The 16537-nt window shown below is 41.2% G+C and overlaps 1 protein-coding gene across 1 annotated transcript in view; it reads left to right on the top strand.

Annotated features, from left to right (window-relative positions):
• Nucleotides 1-815: 815 nt before the first annotated feature.
• Nucleotides 816-16537, top strand: part of LOC117393383 (cell division control protein 42 homolog) — a 274271-nt gene continuing 258549 nt past the window's right edge. Inside the window, exons 1-5 of the mRNA XM_033991502.2 lie at nt 816-920; nt 2051-2123; nt 5137-5246; nt 5596-5793; nt 7039-7205. Of these exons, the coding sequence (XP_033847393.1) occupies nt 816-920; nt 2051-2123; nt 5137-5246; nt 5596-5793; nt 7039-7128 (576 nt within the window). The 3' untranslated portion in view covers nt 7129-7205. The remainder of the gene's footprint in view (nt 921-2050; nt 2124-5136; nt 5247-5595; nt 5794-7038; nt 7206-16537) is intronic.

Here is a 16537-nt window from a genome sequence, read left to right as displayed (position 1 = left end):
GCCTTTTCAGCAGGTCTCAAACAATAATAAAAATACTTTTCCGTCCAGTTAAAAAAATGTAGTGCAGTAGAAAGTAGAGATAATGCTCTCAAATGTATTGAAGTAAAGTAAAAAGTATCCACTTTGAAATCTACTTAAATAAAGTACAGACGCCTAAAATGTTTAATACAAATATTTTCTTCACCGATATATTGTACTTGAAAATGTGTTATTGTGACAAGCCTACCTGGATGAAGCTGAAAATCTGAGAAAAACTTGGCTTTCACTGCATGTCAAACTGCAAAGACCTTTTTTTTTAAAATCTTATCTTGTTTCACTGTTTTAAAGAGAGTATCATATTTGGGAGTGACTGAATAGAGTCAAAAGTGATATTTATTTTTGTTGATATTTTTCAGATGACACAGTTGTAGAAGTAGTAGTTACTATTACTATACTTTATTGAGGTCAGGTACACTGTATTGTCCCTGCGGGGAAAAATGTCCTGCATTTGACCCTTCAGTGTCTCTGGGTTAAACCTGCATTTGACCCTTCAGTGTCTGGGTTAAACCTGCATTTGACCCTTCAGTGTCTCTGGGTTAAACCTCTCAGGAGCAGTGAGTTACTGCAGTAAAGGAGTACCCAAAAGAAACCAACCTACCACTACTAGTGATAGTAGCGCTACTGCAAATAGTACTTGTATTGTTTTTACAGATGCTGACCATATATTGTGTGGTAGTGGGAAACAGTGCAGCTGTAGTAGAAATATTAGTATTATTATTAGTAGTAGTAGTAGTAGCAGTAGTAATAGCATTAGTACTTCTTGTTTGTATTCACAGATGCAGACCATAAAGTGTGTAGTGGTTGGAGATGGAGCCGTGGGAAAAACCTGTTTGTTGATTTCATACACGACCAATAAGTTTCCCTCTGAGTACGTCCCCACAGTGAGTACTACACTAAATATACTTACATACATAGAAATACTTTACAAAGCTGAGAAATATAATACTGTACTTCTGTGTTTACATTGTAGTGTGATTCTTGTTTAATCCTAGCTCAGTCTTAGTTTAGTACATGTTTAGTCCTTGTTGGTCCTTGGTTTAATCATGCTTTAGGCCTAGTTTAGTCCCAGTTTTTCTTCTAGTTCTGGTTGATCCTGGTTTAGTCCTGGTCTACTCTTGGTCTAGTCCTGGTTTAGCCCTAGTTTAGTCTGAGTTTGGTTCTGGTTTAGTTCTGGTCTAGTTTTAGTTTAGCCCTGCTTTAGTCCTAATTTAGTACTTGCTTGGTCCTGGTTTAGTCTCAGTTTGGTCCTGGTTTAGCCCTAGTTTAGCCCTGGTTTAGTCCCAGTTTGGTCCTGGTTTAGTCCTGGTCTAGTTTTAGTTTAGTCTTGATTTAGTCCTGGTTTAGCCCTGGTTTAGTCCCAGTTTGGTCCTGGTTTAGTCCTGGTTTAGTCCTGGTTTAGTCCTGGTTTAGTCCCAGTTTGGTCCTGGTTTAGTCCCAGTTTGGTCCTGGTTTAGTCCCAGTTTGGTCCTGGTGTAGTCCTGGTCTAGTTTGGGGCAATCCTTTAACGATCACAGAAATACTGTCAGTATTGCTGAACCTTAATATTTGCTGTAGTTACGTCAGCTTATTATGAAACTAACGGGTCATGGTCCAGGGGCAGAGGGTGAGGAGCAGAGTCTGAGGCGGGACGGACTGTACCGGTAGCGAAGAGCTGGGTCGGAGGTGAGAGAGCTGAGCGGGTCCAGGGAGCAGGATTACGGAGGTATGCGGACGATCTGGCACCGATTGTCAGGTCCTGGATCCTCTTATTCTCCCCAGGTGCAGCTGATTGACGATTAGACTCAGGTGTGCACGGGAGGAGCCCAGCTCTCCGCCCCAGCTCTAGACTTAGACATGTGATAGGACAACAAAACAAGGCATGACAGACCAAGATCATGACAAATATCAAAATTGGTATCGGCACTGAAAACGCTGGACTGGTGCATCCATAGAAAATACAGTACGCAGCAGTTATAGCTGTGATTAACATGGAGCACTAAGCCCTTTTTAAAAACATGTGATGTATTTTCAGGTGTTTGATAACTACGCTGTGACAGTGATGATCGGAGGAGAGCCCTACACTCTGGGACTCTTCGACACTGCAGGTAAAAACAAAGTAAAACATAGGTCTTTACTATGAACAAGCTTGTCTCTCCAAAAATCGTGACTCCCAACTGAATGTTCTTCCTTTGGCTAGAATCTTCCACAGTATGGCATTAAACCATATCTATCTCTGACAGACTAATATTAAAGAGTTACTCAAACATGTGAACACAACTCCAGTGGTCTATTTTGCATAATTGAGGACCTTTAAACACTTTAATCAGTGAATTTTCTGGCCCTGTTTTTACATTGTTTCCAATCAAAATTTAGCTCTTGTTGCATTAACGAGATGGCCACCAAATGTGCTACATCAACAGAAACCTAGTTTAATCAAGGCCTTATCATTGGTTTTAACTTTCTATTGCCATGGAATCATGTAGGGGACGTGCAACCTCCCGAAGGTAACATGGTGTTACTTTAATGTTTGATACCAATTTTGATAACTGAATGATAATAACAAATCTTTAAGCTACATGAAATATAAAGATAAGATAAGATATGCCTTTATTAGTCCCACAGTGGGGGAATTCCAGTATTGCACCGCACAGTTAAAGAACAGAAGGAAAATGGTACATGCAATAAAACAAGATAATAGATAAATAGCTTAAAATAATTTTAAAAATAGACTTAAAAATAAACTAAAATAAACTGTAATATAACATCTTCGTAAAGTGATTTGAGTATTGCACATAGGTGTGGTTGAATGACACATGTTCAGTGTTAACAGTGTTCATTGTACAGTCTGACAGCAGCAGGAAGGAAAGACCTGCGAAACCTCTCCTTCACACAGCGAGGGTGAATCAGTCTGTCACTGAAGCTGCTCTCCAGGGCAGACAGAGTGTCCTGCAGGGGGTGAGACTCTTGGCCCAGCATAGAAATTACCAGGACCCTCCTGTCCCCCACCTCCTGCACCAGTCCAAAGGACAGCCCAGGACAGAGCTGGACTTCTTGATGACCTTGTCCAGCTTCTTCCGCTCCCTCTCTGTGATGCTGCTGTTCCAGCAGACCATACCGTACAGGATGGCTGATGCCACCACAGAGTCATAGAAGGTCTTCAGGAGTGGCCCTCTCACTCCAAAAGACCTGAGTCTCCTCAGGAGATAGAGCCTGCTCTGGTCCTTCCTGTACAGTGCATCTGTATTGTGAGTCCAGTCCTGTTTGTTGTTCAGATGAACACCCAGGCACTTGTATGAGTCCACTCTCTCAATGTCCCTTCCCTGGATGTTCACTGAGGGGGCAGTAGAGTAGCATCTGCGGAAGTCCACCACCATCTCCTTGGTCTTCTCTGCATTGATGATGAGGTGGTTCTGTTGACACCAGTCCACAAAGTCCTGCGTTAGTCCTCTGTACTCCACATCGTCATCATCCTTGATGGGGCCAATGATGGCAGAGTCATAAGAGAACGTCATAAGGACAGCTGCAGGACGCAGCTGCAGCTGTCCTTGTTGTGTCTGAAGTCTGCAGTGTAAAGGGTGAAAAGAAAGGGTGCGAGGACAGTGCCCTGGGGCGCCCCAGGCATTCACAGGCCAGCTGAGAGACATAGTCCCTCCAGCGTGTCCTGGGTCTTCCCCGGGGCCACCTCCCGGTGGGACATGCCCAGAACACCTCCCTAGGGAGGCGTCCAGGAGGCATCCTGAGCAGATGCCCGAGCCACCTCAACTGGTTCCTCTCGACGTGTAGGTGCAGCGGCTCTACTCCGAGCTCCCCCCGTGTGACCGAGCTCCTCACCCTATCCATAAGGGTGCGCCCGGCCACCCTGTGGAGGAAACCCATTTTAACCTCTTGTATCCGCGACCTTGTCCTTTGAGACATTACCCAGAACTCAGGACCATAGGTGAGGGTAGGAACGTAGATTGACCGGTAAATCGAGAGCTTTGCCTTTGGACTGAGCTCCTTCTTTACCACAACGGACCGATACAGCGACTGCATCACTGTAGACGCTGCACCGATCTGCTTGTCAATCTCACGCTCCATCCTTCCCTCGTGAACAAGACCCCGAGATACTTGACCTCCTCCACTTGAGGCAGAGACTCACCATCCACCTGGTGAGGGCAAACCACCTTTTTTCGGTCGAGAATGGCCTCGGATTTGGAGGAGCTGATTCTCATCCCAGCCGCTTCACGCTCGGCTGCAAACCGCCCCAGTGCCTGCTGCAGGTCCTGGCTCGAAGAAGCCGTCCCCCCCCCCCCCCCCCCCCCCCGGCTGCGCCTAGAAATTCTGTCCATAAATATAATGAACAGAACCGGTGACAAAGGGCAGCCCTGGTGGATTCCAACATGCACCGGGAACAGGTCTGACTTACGCATTATAGAGCTAGAGCTCGATAGGACTCCTTCTTCAGCCTGACGGCATCCCTTACTTCCGATGTCCACCACCGGGTTCGGGGATTGCTGCCGCGACAAGCACCGCAGACCTTACGACCACAGCTACGAGCAGCCGCATCAACAATAAAGGCGGAGAACATGGCCCACTCAGAGTCCATATCCCCAGCCTCCCCCGGGATCAGGGAGAAGCTCTCCCGGAGGTGTGAGTTGAAGACCCTGCTTACAGAGGGCTCCGCCAGACGTTCCCAGCAGACAATCAGGATACTCTTGGGCCTGCCAGGTCTCCGCTCCTCATGGCTTCTCTTGCAGGTGGTGGGTCCATGAGAGGAAGGCCCCACGTTGTTCCTTCGGGCTGGGCCCAGGGTGGGGCCCGGTAACGCCAGTCCGGGCGACGTAACTGGCCTTGTTGGTTTCCTCTTTCCTCTTTGTAGTTTCCTGTTCATGTTGGGCTTCTGAACTGCACTTAGTCAGACCCGTCTCCCAGCATAGCTGCCAGGATCATTCGGGTGCTCAAACCCCTCGAGGAGGGGTTCTAAGGGCTTCTAAAGAAAGTGTTTTTTTTTAAATTATCATTGTGGTATGCGAATCGGTAGTGAGTATCAAGTCTGTTCCTTCGTATCGAAATCGAGTGTGACATTTGTGTATTGTGACAACACTACTGTAAACCATAGGAGATTTAATGTGTGTACAGGTCAAGAGGATTATGATCGTCTGCGTCCTCTCAGTTACCCTCAGACTGATGTGTTCCTCGTGTGCTACTCTGTGGTGTCTCCTTCCTCCTACGAGAACGTCAAAGAGAAGGTCATCCTCTGCTCCATCTGACCCTCTCCTGTGCATGCTCTGCTCTATCTGACCCTCTCCTCTGCATACTCTGCTCTATCTGACCCTCTCCTCTGCATACTCTGCTCTATCTAACCCCCTCCTCTGCTCCATCTGACCCTCTCCTCTGCATCCTTTGCTCCATCTGACCCTCTCCTGTGCATGCTCTGCTCTATCTGACCCTCTCCTCTGCATACTCTGCTCTATCTGACCCCCTCCTCTGCATACTCTGCTCCATCTGACCCTCTCCTCTGCATCCTTTGCTCCATCTGACCCTCTCCTCTGCTTCCTCCATGTATTTGGGTTGACTCTTTCCCTCTCTCTTGCTCAGTGGGTTCCCGAGATAAACCACCATTGCACCCACACCACGTTCTTGCTCGTGGGCACACAGACAGACCTCAGAGATGACCACAGCATTCTGGAGAAACTGACCAAGAACAAACAGCGCCCCCTAATGCCTGAACATGGAGAGAGACTGGCCCAAGATCTCAAGGCTGTGAAATACGTAGAGTGCTCTGCTCTTACTCAGGTCGGCTGTAGGGCCACACAATACATCACAGTCAGAACGAAAATCACAATTTATGTAGGTGTTATCATCAAAGCGCAAAGACAGCAATTATGAAGTGAATATTATCTTGTGTATACAAAAACAAAAGTGTTAATTCTTTACCCTCTACAAACATGTTCTGAAATGTCCCTGTGTGTCAGATGCCCACCCTGTGTCTCCATGGGGTTGTATTTGGTGTAAAAGCTGCTAACCTTGTAATTTAGACCTCTACAAACATGTTCTGAAATACATGGGATTCTTGAATTATTTTGAGAGATTTTGAGAGAAGATTTCAGTATTCTCTCAAATGTGAATGCCTCTGGAGTTGTTTACAATGTGCAACCCTGAATAGAATCTTTCTTTTTAAACACTAAATCAACTTTTTTCACTACTAAACAGTGGATATAGTGTTTTAATACAATTTTCTATTGTGGCTACAGGGACGGAATTTAAAATGTGGATACCTCCAGACCCCCTTCTCCCCTCACTCTCCCCTTTACTTATCCCAACTCCTCCCCTGCTCCCCCCTCACTCTCATCCCCTTCAGTCCCTCTTCTCCCCTCACTCTCCCCTTTACTTCTCCAGACCCCTCCCTTGCTCCCCCCTCACTCTCATCCCCTTTAGTCCTCCAGACCCTGCCCCTCCTCCTCCCTCACTCTTCCCTTTAGTCCTCCAGACCCCGCCCCTCCTCCTCCCTCACTCTTCCCTTTAGTCCTCCAGACCCCGCCGCTCCCCCCCCCCCCCACTCTCCTCCCCTTTAGTCCTCCAGACTCCACCTCTCCTCCCCCGACACTCTCATCCCCTTTTGTCCTCCAGACCCCACCTCTCCTCCCCCTCACTCTCCCCTTTAATCCTCCAGACCCCAGGACAATACCACACACTTTGCAGACGTGGGTAGATTAGCCAAAAATTTTACTCAAGTAAGAGTAATGTTACTTCAAAATAATGTTACTCAAGTAGAAGTACAAAGTAGTGGTCCAAGAAATTACTCTTAACTTAAAGAGTAACTTGTCGAGACGTAACATTTATTATTTAAAGTTAATGTAATTATTAATCCCCCCAAATCTGGCATTTTCAAATAGACACAAAAATTTGACAAATTAAATCATATCTGAAAGAGCTGCAAGAAACACAAATGTATCTTGCCAAATCTTCATACTTTTACTTGACCTGTACTTGACCTGAACAGTTTTTGTGGTGACTCATGAGCTGATGTTCTCTTCACAGAAAGGCCTGAAAAACGTGTTCGACGAAGCAATTCTCGCTGCTCTGGAACCACCAGAAACAAGGTCCAAACAGCGCTGTGTGATACTGTAGACTAAACTAGAACTAAACCAGGACTAAACCAGGTCTAAACCAGGTCTAAACCAGGACTAAAACCAGGTCTAAACCAGGTCTAAACCAGGTCTAAACCAGGATTGAACCAGAGTCAGACAATGACTAAACCAGGACTAAATCAGAACTAAACCAGGACTAAATTTGCAGACCCACATTGCAGTTTAAAAGTTCCTATGGTTACCAGAATGTTTCGGATGATTACTTTATTACCTTCTGTCTCTGGAAATGCCTGGTGTTCATGTGTGTAGTGTTTGTGTCTGGCCTGATACATTTTGTTACTGTGCAATAACATCTGAGAGCCAATGTTCTTTCACAATTTTTTTTTTTTTCATGAACTAATGGGCTATGGGTGTAATGACTTTGAAGCTGATATGCTCCTGATAGCAATCATTTAAAGTGTGTATGACAGGTTTTCATGTTTTTCTAATTCTGGCTTGGTTTGGTGGGTTAGTACCTGTGCTAAATATTTATCATAGTACAAAAATACAGGAAGTAGCTGAGTTGTAAAACAGAATCCCTCTGCCTCTGTCATCAACACGGAAAACTCCATTCAAAATACAGACAATTTATGCACAAGGAAGACATTTTTCTGACAAGTTTCAAGTTTCATTTAACTAAATAAAGGTATTGCCATTGATATCTATTTATTTAATAAAAATAAAAAAATCTGTAATTTAGACATGTTTTGGCCATTGTTTGCATTATGGTTGCTAGGTAGTAGTTCTGGGATTACTTCTGTATGTCACATCTGCTGCCCAATGAGACATAAATAAGGAACTAGAGAGAATGAATACAGCAGCCATAACAATATTACTTAAACCAGACAAAGACCCAACCCAACCCACCAGCTATAGACCTCTTTCATTACTTAATACAGATTTAAAAATCATTACAAAAGCACTTGCCCTCCGACTAGAAAAAGTTACACCACTATTAATTCACCCCGACCAAACAGGATTTATCAAAAATAGAAACTCTTCAGACAACCTTCGTAGATTATTCAACCTCATCAATATCGCTCAACAATCAAATATCAGGACAATCATAACCTCATTAGATGCAGAAAAATCTTTTGATAAGGTAAACTGGACATTTCTTTTCCACACACTCCATCAATTTGGCTTCGGGGAGTCATTTATCCACTGGATTAAGACACTCTATACCTCACCTAGAGCCACAGTCACAACTAATGGTATCACCTCACCTTCGTTCACACTGCACAGGGGCACTAGACAAGGATGCCCGCTCTCTCCCTCGCTGTTCGCCTTATTCATTGAACCGCTTGCAGTAGCAATACGCCAAAATAACAGCATACAAGGAATATACGTCTCGGACACACATCATAAAATCAGCCTATATGCAGATGATATTCTACTGTACCTACAAAAACCACAGCAATCATTACACGAAACTTTCAAAATTATAAATACATTCTCATCCATATCAGACTACACTATCAACTGGAACAAATCAACAATACTCCCTCTCTCAGATGAAGGAGGAAGTTCTGCAGCTCAGGATTCATTCCCTGGTATGCACACAGGTAACATTAAGTATTTAGGCATTAACATTTCCCCCAGGCTGTCAGAGTTGTTCTCACTTAATCATAACCCTCTGCTTAAAACAATAGAAAACGACCTTGAACGATGGACAAACTTACCACTTTCACTAATAGGACGAATAGCATCAGTAAAAATGAAAATCCTCCCCAAATTGAATTACCTATTTGCAAACATCCCAGCTACACCTCCGGACAAATGGTTTCAGACACTAGACTCATTAATGATACACTTTTATTGGAAGAACGAAAAAGCAAAAATCAAACTCTCAACATTACAAAAAAACAAAGCACAAGGCGGCCTCGAAGCACCAAATTTCATCCACTATCACTTGGCAAATCAACTACAATATCTAGTTAAGTGGACAGGACAAACATACAATAATAACACATGGATTTCTTTGGAACAGTCATACTTCAAAAATCTTTCTTTGGCAGACATACCCTCAATGAATACTACTCTCAAAAAACATAACTGCTTCAAGAACACAGTCATTTCAACAACTCTGACAGCCTGGTGGAAAGCTTTAAAATTAACCAATTCTTCCACGGCACCTTGTAAATACACCCCCATCTGTCACAACCCTGACTTTCACATGAATAATACCCCACTTCACTATCGCACATGGGAACAAAAAGGCATCACTCACCTTCACCACTTATTCCACAACAATAAATTCATAACATTTAGACAATTTATGGAACAGTTCGAAATCAACAACAATAATCGCTTTCAATACTTACAAATCAAATCCATTATCCAAAGCAAGATTAATATAACTAATAATACCCTGGATCCCCCTCAACTATTAGAAAACATAAAGAATATCAAGTAACCAAAGAAACTCATTTCCAAACTATACAAACTTATCCATTCAGACAATATAATACATGCACCACAACTCAAATGGAACACAGATATAGATACACCACCTACATACGAACTCTGGACAGAAATTTGCAAAAATACATTCTCAATGACATCCAACACTAATCTACAACTTATCCAATACAAAGTTATCCACAGGACACACATCACCCAATACAAGAAATTCAAAATGGGACTAACAGACACAGACACCTGTTCACAATGCACCATGGGAGTCACAGACACTTATTTACATGCACTCTGGGAATGTTCACCAGTTCAGGGTTTTTGGAACACAGTTACACACAAACTCACAGACATCCTGAGCTGCAGAATTCCTCCCTCCCCATCCCTATGTTTACTTGGCATTATTACAACTTTCACCATACCACCTAAATATAAAAACAGTTTGTTGACATCTCTAACTATCGCCAAGAAAATAATTCTACAAAACTGGAAATCAAAACAGTCAATAAACATCAAACACTGGTCTAACTTGCTCATCCATCACATTTCAACCTCTCAAACGACAGCATACTTTGAGGATGACATACCGTCTTTCATGGAAACCTGGACACCATTCATAAACCACTTCAATATTGTTTTCAATCAGTCATCAATATCAACAACATAAACTCCACCAATAGACTATTATAACACCATTAACATAGTAATTATGAGAACGCCACGCACACTCCTATACACACCCCCATTCCTACAAAGACACACACACACGACATTATGTAAACTTTATTACAATAATTGCAATCATACCACCACTATTGCTGTATACCACTATTATTATTGTGTTATTGTTTTCATTGTATGTACACGTTTCTATTGTTGCTGTCACTACTATTATTGTCATTATTATTGCCTTATTCATTAACTAATTTATTTATTGAATTAATTTGTGGTTCTGATGGAGATAAATAAATGGATGAATATAAACACACATATTAAATATTAAAATAAAGAACATGAATTATTAAATAATAATTTAAATATACACACATATAATATATATATATATATATATATATATATATATATATATACATATAATATATATATATATATATATATATACATATATATATATATATATATATATATATATATATATATATATATAAAATACACAATAATAACAATTATTAATCATAATAAATTAATTATTAATCAATAATAATAATAATTGACAACAAATACATAAAAAGATTAGGGTTAGCAAGGAATGGGCGCGTTGCTAGGGGGTACTGCCCCTTGAGTGCGGGCTCACCAAAACCTTGCCTCTTTTAATGCATTGTAGAGGACACGCATGCACACACATTTTACATTTAAATCTAAATAACCAATACCACCATTAGGACCACAAAACTAACATAGAGCAATATTGACCAACACTGAGTATGACAGCAATAATAAAACCTGTTATCGTTATCTTTACTTTTATTATTAATATTATTAGTATTACTTCTTTATCTCCGCACACACACCCCTACACTCACACACACACACACACATATTTACAAAGAAAACCAACCAAGACAGAATAATGCAGGTACCGTACTGTACTCCCCTACTGTACTCTGACAATAAGACAAATGTCCTGACCATAGACTATATACATATATATAAAATTATAGAGTTCTGGGACAGAAATATTAATATATAATATTAATGTGACCAGACCCGGGACAGTCCCAGTTTTGAGCACTGCATCCCCTAGAGATATCGACTGGCTAATATATGAACTTTTTAGCATATCAGCTACCGGCCTTAAATCTCCAGCCCAAGCTGATATTTTTGAGCCAAGCAGAGGTCAAAAGAATCCACATAAAGCTTTATTTGAACACTTTAATTTGAAAAGGCCACTGCACAAAATATGACTACACATGACTACACGCTCTCTTATCCACTTTATAGTAAAACAGGGTTGTGGGTGAGTTTGTAATAGTTTCAAATTATATAATTTGGGAAAAATAATCAAAATCTTAATTTTATGGCTCTGCTTTTACATTTTCTGCTCCCCATGTACAATCAGGAAGTAAAATTCTAAACTTTAGAAAAAAAGATCAAATAAAATAGGAAAAAAAAACTTAAAAATAATTAATCTTAAATGTAATGATGTTAACCCTATTTTAGTGAAATGAGCAGTCTATCCTATCATATGCACTTTTAACAATAGGCCTACTCAATGAATGTAACTCTACACATGTGGAAGTCGTGCTTAATAAAATCCTAATATTTGTTTTCAGTAACATTTTTTCATTCAACAATTGATTTCTGTTGTGAATGTTTATATTAAAAAAGACATAGGCTTTGTCCAGGGAACATACCATCATTTTACATTTTGTTCACGATATTGGTCTAAAATAATTACAGGTCCATTGACTTTTGTGTCTTCGTAGTGACATTTCATCGTAGCAAGCAGTAGATTTTCATTCATGTGTTTTTATGCAAATAGAAAAAGTTGTATTTAGAACCCTACATGTATAACTTTTTTTTTCAAATCATTGCAACAAAGGACAAGGATGTGGGTGGGCATAAAGGGCAGGTGAAAACTCAGATTTTCTGAGCACCAATTCAGAACAATACATGATTCTAAGCATATCTTTTTAACTTTGTGCATGCCCTTATTTGTATTTGTATTTGTATTTATTCAGTGTGTTTATGTTGCACTTTTTCACCGTATCAAGTTCCTAGTTTGTGAACTGTGTTCACAGACTATGGCAATAAAAGTCTTCTGATTCTGATTCTGATTCTGATTCCTCAAACATACATGAATCACTCAAAATACTTGCCTGGAATCCAGAATCCAGATTCTCCAATATTTTAAAAATGTGACTCTGGTCACTGGTGAGAGAGATTGGTGTGATTGGGTAGTTGAATGAATCAGGAACACGTGTGGTTGGTCTGTATCAAAACAAATCAAAACAAGCCAATATATGCCTACAGTATATAACTGCTCCAACCAATACCAGCCAAAAGGCAACATCAGGCAAAGTTTTAGTTTTTTGCCCATGGACATCACAGAAAGAGAATTAAACGACCAACCTCCCCTTTAGCTCAACCTTGTTTTGCTGTAAAACAATAAAAACATGTTTCACTTTAACCCTTTGTCTAGACAAATGATTAACTTTCACTAACACTGGACCAGAAGAAGCCAGCATGGTTTAAGAGGCTGCACCAGACAAGGTAAGAACTGTACAATCTCAAATTGTGGATGGTAGTAGTAGTAGTAGTAGTAGTAGTAGTAGTAGTAGAAGAAGGAGTAGTAGGAGTAGTAGTAGTGTTACCAAATGTGGATGTCTGTGTAATCCCTCAGTCGTCCAGGTCTGATCCATCGCAAAAGACGAAAACTGGACAAATCATTGTAGGAGTGAAGACGTTTCGCTTTGCCGCTTCTTCAATTCTGGTCAGATTACTGCTGGACACTGCCTTGTATCTATCTGAAGGGAGGGGCTGACTACAGTGAAACTGTAAACAGTTATTGCCTCCAGTTTCAGCTGAAACTACCCTATTCAACCTCTCATTATTCCTCTTTGTTTTGGGGCGACAATGGCTCAGTGGTTATAGTGTTTGTCCCCCAACCCAAAGGTCGGAGGATTGAGTCCCGCTCGGGGTTCACCCACATTGGTGGTCGGAGGGGCCGATAGCACAGATTGGCAGCCTTGCTTCTGTCAGTCTGCCCCAGGGCAGCTGTGGCTACAATAATAGCTTACTGTCACCAAGTGAGGAAATGAATGAATAATGACTATAGTGTAGCGCTTTGAGAAGCTCTGACAAGCAAGTAAAGTGCATAACAAGTGTAAGCCATTATTATTATTGTTTTGGGTCTGAGGATATTTGCAGATCGCTAAGAGATTATGTCTCAGGCCCCATTCCTGTTTAATGAAGGATTGTCTTTCCTAACAAAAATCTCAAACCATTTCTTTTCTCTGGCTAAGATCTGTACCTCACCATCTTCAAAGTAATGGTTAGTGTCTTTGAGATGGAGATGCACGGCAGACTAGGGTCCTGAGCTGCTTTTGTAATGGGGTTGGTACATTCTCTTATGAGTTTGCTGTTTAGTTTCTTCAGTGTAACGCTCACTTCACTCTTCATTACACTGAATAGACCAGAGTAGACCACATTACTTTGTTTATGGTTCGGGGTTTTGTCCTTTGGGTGAATCAGTTTCTGTCTTAAAAAGTGTTTGTAGGTTTGAAATAGACCAGAATCTCAAACTTACACACCTGCTGTGTAAGAAATAGTTACACCTTTCCTTCTAGGTTCAGATTGCATGCTGTCCTGTTTTTGACTCTCTTAGATCTATTGAAGGCTCATTTTGGATGTCCACAAGCAGAGAGGGCTTTCTCCATGTGTTTTTCACTTCTTCCTTTGTATGTGTGGGCACCACTTGAGCTCTGTATTGTAGAGTACGGATAACATCTGCCAGCATCATACTCTGGCTTCACCTAGACACCTTGGATTTGACAGTTGCTGCAGGTGAAGTCGCTGCTGCGGTCCGTTGCTGCTCACCATGTGTTTCCACTGTCGATCCCACCATGTTTCTCCTCATCTTGCATTCCCCATCTCTATAACATCCAAAACAGAGGAGAGGAGCAGAGGCAACAGCTGCAGCTGGTGAAGTCTAGAGGAGATTGTAGCCAATCGGACAAGCCTACCCAGGCAAAAATTTGCTGAATGTTTATCTTTATAATTGGCTCATGCCACCAGTCATTCAGTTCATTGGTTAAAAGCAAGAGGTAAAACACAGTGCACACAGTAAAAACACATTTCAAAATGAAAACATGCAGCATGAAAACAAACATGCAAATCACTGCAAAGAGAGCCATGTGATCCTGTGACAGTAGTAGTATTTGTAACAGCAGTATTTTGTCCCCACGGATTCAGACAGTGAAGTGTGTGCTGGTTGGTGATACAGATGCAGCGAAAACTAAGGCACTGACCTCTTACACCTCAAGAAACCCAGATGGCTCTGCAGTAAGAAGTCTCTTGTGAATCCAATCATTTATTCTGTGACTAAAATATCAAACTTATCTCTTTCTCTCAGGACTAAACCAGGACCAAATTAGCATTAAACCAGAACTAAACCAGGTCCAAACAAGGACTAAATCAGGAGTAAACATGGACTGCACTAGAACTAAACCAGGATTAAACTAAGACTAAACCAGTTGTAACCACTATAGTATTTTTAGTTGGTTGGTTGGGCAATTAATGCATTAAGACGGACACAGAAGAACCAGGCTGCTCAGGGAGCTTGCACATGAATGACACACAGAACACTGACTGGATTGAAATAAAATAAAATGTATTTGTATAAAATGGATAAAGTGACATACGATTTAATTAAATTTAAAAAAAGCCTTTTTAAAACAACAACAACAAAAAGAAAAGCAGTTCCTTGTCAAATATTTTGACTTTATGTGAGAGTTCAGTTCATTCCTTTTTTAGGGTTCAGTTCAGTTCACATAACGCAGATTCAATATGCAAATCCATAATTCACGGACCGCAGAGCAAAACAAAACTGGTCAGTCATGCCAGCTAGCCATCACTAGAGAAATCTGTTCAATCCCATGAAAAAAACCTGACCTGAAAACAAGGTCAAAACAGGATCTTAGTTCAGTTACCGGTAACATTTCAACATTAACATTCTTAATTCAATCACAGTTGCACATCATAAATTGAGAAATCTAAATATTTACCCAAAAATGCTGCAGATTACAGACAATACCACCAACAGTGAGTGATTAGCGTAACACGGGGGCATGACTGACAATATCAAACACATAAACAAAATGTACCAAAACAGCATAACAGTGCTGCCGAATTAACCTTAAAGATGGGGTATTATGCAAAATTGATTTTATATGTCATCTATGCATGTTTGAGTAATGTAGCAATCTCTCCTGGGCCCTGATCGAACCCGTCTTACAGTTAGCTCTAAGATTCTGTGCAATGCTCCGCCCACAATCCTACATCACCCATGCTCCCACATGACAGTTCCCCTTAAATATACAAAAAACATGATACAAAACTGTACACAGTAACTTGACAAACCTGATGTGGTGTGCAGTAGTTTCATTAGAGGGATTCACGCTGATTACAATAGCTGGCTTTGTATTTTTTGTATTTAATATTTGAACCTGAATTATCTTAAACACAGCTCTGGGGAGGTTTCTGCGGAGGACATTCAAACATCTTTCCTTCTTTCCTCTACAATGGGTGCTTGAGGTCACCAACCATTGCCCCAACACTCCGTTCTTGCCTGTGGGCCTGCAAGCGAACCTCAGAAATGACCACAGCATTCTGAAGGAACTGGCCAAGAACAAGCAGCGCCCCCTACTGCGAGAAGATGGACCTCAAAGTGAAATATTTGGTACAAGGTACAGCCTAAATGATGATGTTACTGTGGCAGAGTGGTTATTCAATTCATTTCAATTCATTTATTTTTGTAACGCCCAAAATCACAACAACAGTTGTCTCGAAGGGCGGTTATCCTTTGCCCCTCTCCCAGTTGTGGGTTAGACTCCATATCTGTCTGAGTGGAGTGTGCCTCCCTGTCTTACTGTGGCAGAGAGGTTATCCTGTGCTGGGAAGTAATTACGTACCAAAAATACGTATTCAAAATACACAACTGTATTCCGGTACAATTATTCATTTCATTCATTTGGTGGTATTCAGAATATGGTTGCTTTTCTAAAATCAAAGTAATACACTGGAAGACTTGAGAGTTATAATCTATGACACCCAAGGATCATTATGTTACAATTTGCACATTTTAAATTCTAGCTGTGAAGCTGTTGGCTCCTCCTATAGATAGCTGCACATCACACACTAGTTCATTTGTACAAAAATTACTCTGCAACACTACTAAGTCCAATGGGCTTCAGTCATTGAGAAAAGCAAAAAAAAAAGGACAGAGCGGTGGCCCTGTACCAGTGATAGTGAAA

Source organism: Periophthalmus magnuspinnatus, chromosome 11 (genome assembly GCF_009829125.3).
Source record: "Periophthalmus magnuspinnatus isolate fPerMag1 chromosome 11, fPerMag1.2.pri, whole genome shotgun sequence".
Classification (NCBI taxonomy): domain Eukaryota; kingdom Metazoa; phylum Chordata; class Actinopteri; order Gobiiformes; family Gobiidae; genus Periophthalmus; species Periophthalmus magnuspinnatus.
Note: the sequence above shows the minus strand (reverse complement) of the source record. Positions and strands in the feature narration are given on the sequence as shown.